Here is a 2,422-nt window from a genome sequence, read left to right on the forward strand (position 1 = left end):
TTTTTATTTTATATTTATTTCTTTTTCTTTGTTTATTTATTTTATAACATGGAAAACCTTAATTTATTTTTTAATATATAATTTAAATGATAAGAAATTTCTCCAGAAATTTCGGAACAAGGATTTCTTTAGAATTACATTAACTTAGGATCAACTTTGTCAATGAAGATTTTATGGAGATTTAATTTTTAAAAAGTCAAAACAAATTAAATGCTGAAAGGATTAAATGGTGTATCTGATTTGGGTCCCTAGAGAGCATTTTGTCCAACACGGTGTCCCTTATTATGGGCCAATAAGGTAAACTTGGCCCGCTACCACTTTATCCAATCTTATCCCATCTTTTCATGTTACGTACTTAGCCACAAGCCCACTATTCTCAGTGCCTATTTAGTATTTAACTAATTAATTTACAACGTGTAATGCATTTTTTTGGTCAATTGCTCTTACTGTTTGCGTGATTGATGAACATGATTTGCAATCTTTCTCTCTCACAACTCACAAGTCATACCTAGGATGTTCATGAATGGAATCTAATTCGTATATTTGTGGTGTTATCTGAATTTGATTTAAAAATTATAGATATAGATCTGATGTGCAAAACTTTTAGATTGGATCAATTGGATCTGCACACTAATCGGATCAGATTATAAATTTTGTGTTGCTATTCGCATATCCGCAAAAATAAAGAAATAAATAACTAAATATTCTTTTTATGTTTTATTTCAACAAATAATTATCATATATATTTTTAATTTATTATTTAAGAAAAGTATATTTAATATTATTTTAAGAGTAAATATATTTAAAAGAATAAAAAAATGAATTTTATTGATATTTTTTTAATAAAAATAAACTTTTACAAATATTTTTGTATTTTGCGGATATCCAATATCCGATAAGCGGATCGGATCGAATCGGATCTACCTTTAAAAACTGCTGATATTGGATCTGATCCAATCTCATGATTTTAGTGCGGACCAAATTGAAATTTTGGCCATATCCAATTCGATTCGATCCGTGTTCACCCCTAGTCACAGCTAGATATGGTAATATATCAAAAGATTTTTTATTATTTAGTAGAATAAAATGACAAATGAGTATTTATATTTTAGATATATTAGTTTCTAAAAGAATATTAATAAAATTTTTTAAGATAACAAACATAGTCAAATTAGTTTAAATTAAGTTTTTTTTATTCTAATTATAGGATTAATTTAAAGATAATATGTTCATATTTATTATCTTAAAAAACTTTATTAATTTTTTTAGAGATGAATCTATTCAAAATGTAAATTCTAAAAAATTTATTTATCTGTTTACTCTATTTAGTATAAATCGATTGGGTTAATTCCTCAGTTTATTAACTCATCAATACTTGTTTTTGCTGAATGCTTATTCTACATGAGTTATACATTATGTTACCAAGTATGTTGGAAATGTTGAATGTGTAAGGAAGCTTAACTATTAAGATATTGACTAGTTGAAGATGATGATGATAATAGACCAAAAATGATGGAATATTGACCCATATCGTGGCGGCCACATATAACTCTTTGTATTGTAGCTAGCTAGTAAGCCAAATCTAAGAAGAAGGATATCAAATTCGGAAGCTCAATCTAACGCGCAAAATCTATGAATTTAGAAAACGAATTGTTCCATTTCTTAATTGCAAAGCATCCTTTACTATATATGTTAACGTAACAAACACCATCCACTCATCACTACTCCTATCTACAATTGCAACTTCAACTTCAAGAAACATAAACATCTTAATTGAATTTTTAGTGCCACCACCTGCATAATATGGTGGGTTATTTCATTTTCCCTCTCTGTTTTTAATTAATTACTTTATTCTGCATTCTCTTAATAATAATAATAATAATAAGTTATATGAAGTTAAAATGATCAAGTGCATCTTTTACTCTACTTAATTTCATATTTTATGACCTATAAAATATATAATTTTTTCATGCCAAATTCCAAGCTTCTTTTACGATAAATAAATAAATAATCCACGTAAAAATTTTATAAATTGCCCAAATAAGTTTACGTATTTCTTAAGGTGGAAACTCAGGTGCATTCGACTTCACATAGCTGAGAACTGTTAGATGAAAATTTAGTCAAATCATCTAACGGCTCTCAGTTATCAACTTCACCTGAAGTCGACTCTAGCTAAGTTTCCACCATTTCTCAATTATATGGTCATGCATATATGCATTAGCTTATCGACGACATAATGTGTTAACTTATGCTAATTGGTTCTCGTGATTTGATTTTGTAGGAGCAGAATCTCTCTCTTGATTTTGAGGTATTGTTACTTTCTAATTTTCTATGTTATCCTTTTTCTTTCTACTTTTCATTCTTTCTATTCGATTCTGTTCTTTAATACACATTTTTTATTTTTTCTAACATATTTCCCGTT

The 2,422-nt window shown here is 27.4% G+C and overlaps 1 protein-coding gene across 1 annotated transcript in view; it reads left to right on the forward strand.

Annotated features, from left to right (window-relative positions):
- Positions 1-226: 226 nt before the first annotated feature.
- The window catches only part of LOC107459531 (coatomer subunit beta'-1), a 4,880-nt gene continuing 2,684 nt past the window's right edge, over positions 227-2,422 (forward strand). The window contains exon 1 of the mRNA XM_021126818.2: positions 227-297. Within this exon, the coding sequence (XP_020982477.2) occupies positions 227-297 (71 nt within the window). The remainder of the gene's footprint in view (positions 298-2,422) is intronic.

This window comes from Arachis duranensis, chromosome 7 (assembly GCF_000817695.3).
Source record: "Arachis duranensis cultivar V14167 chromosome 7, aradu.V14167.gnm2.J7QH, whole genome shotgun sequence".
In the NCBI taxonomy this organism is placed as follows: Eukaryota; Viridiplantae; Streptophyta; class Magnoliopsida; order Fabales; family Fabaceae; genus Arachis; species Arachis duranensis.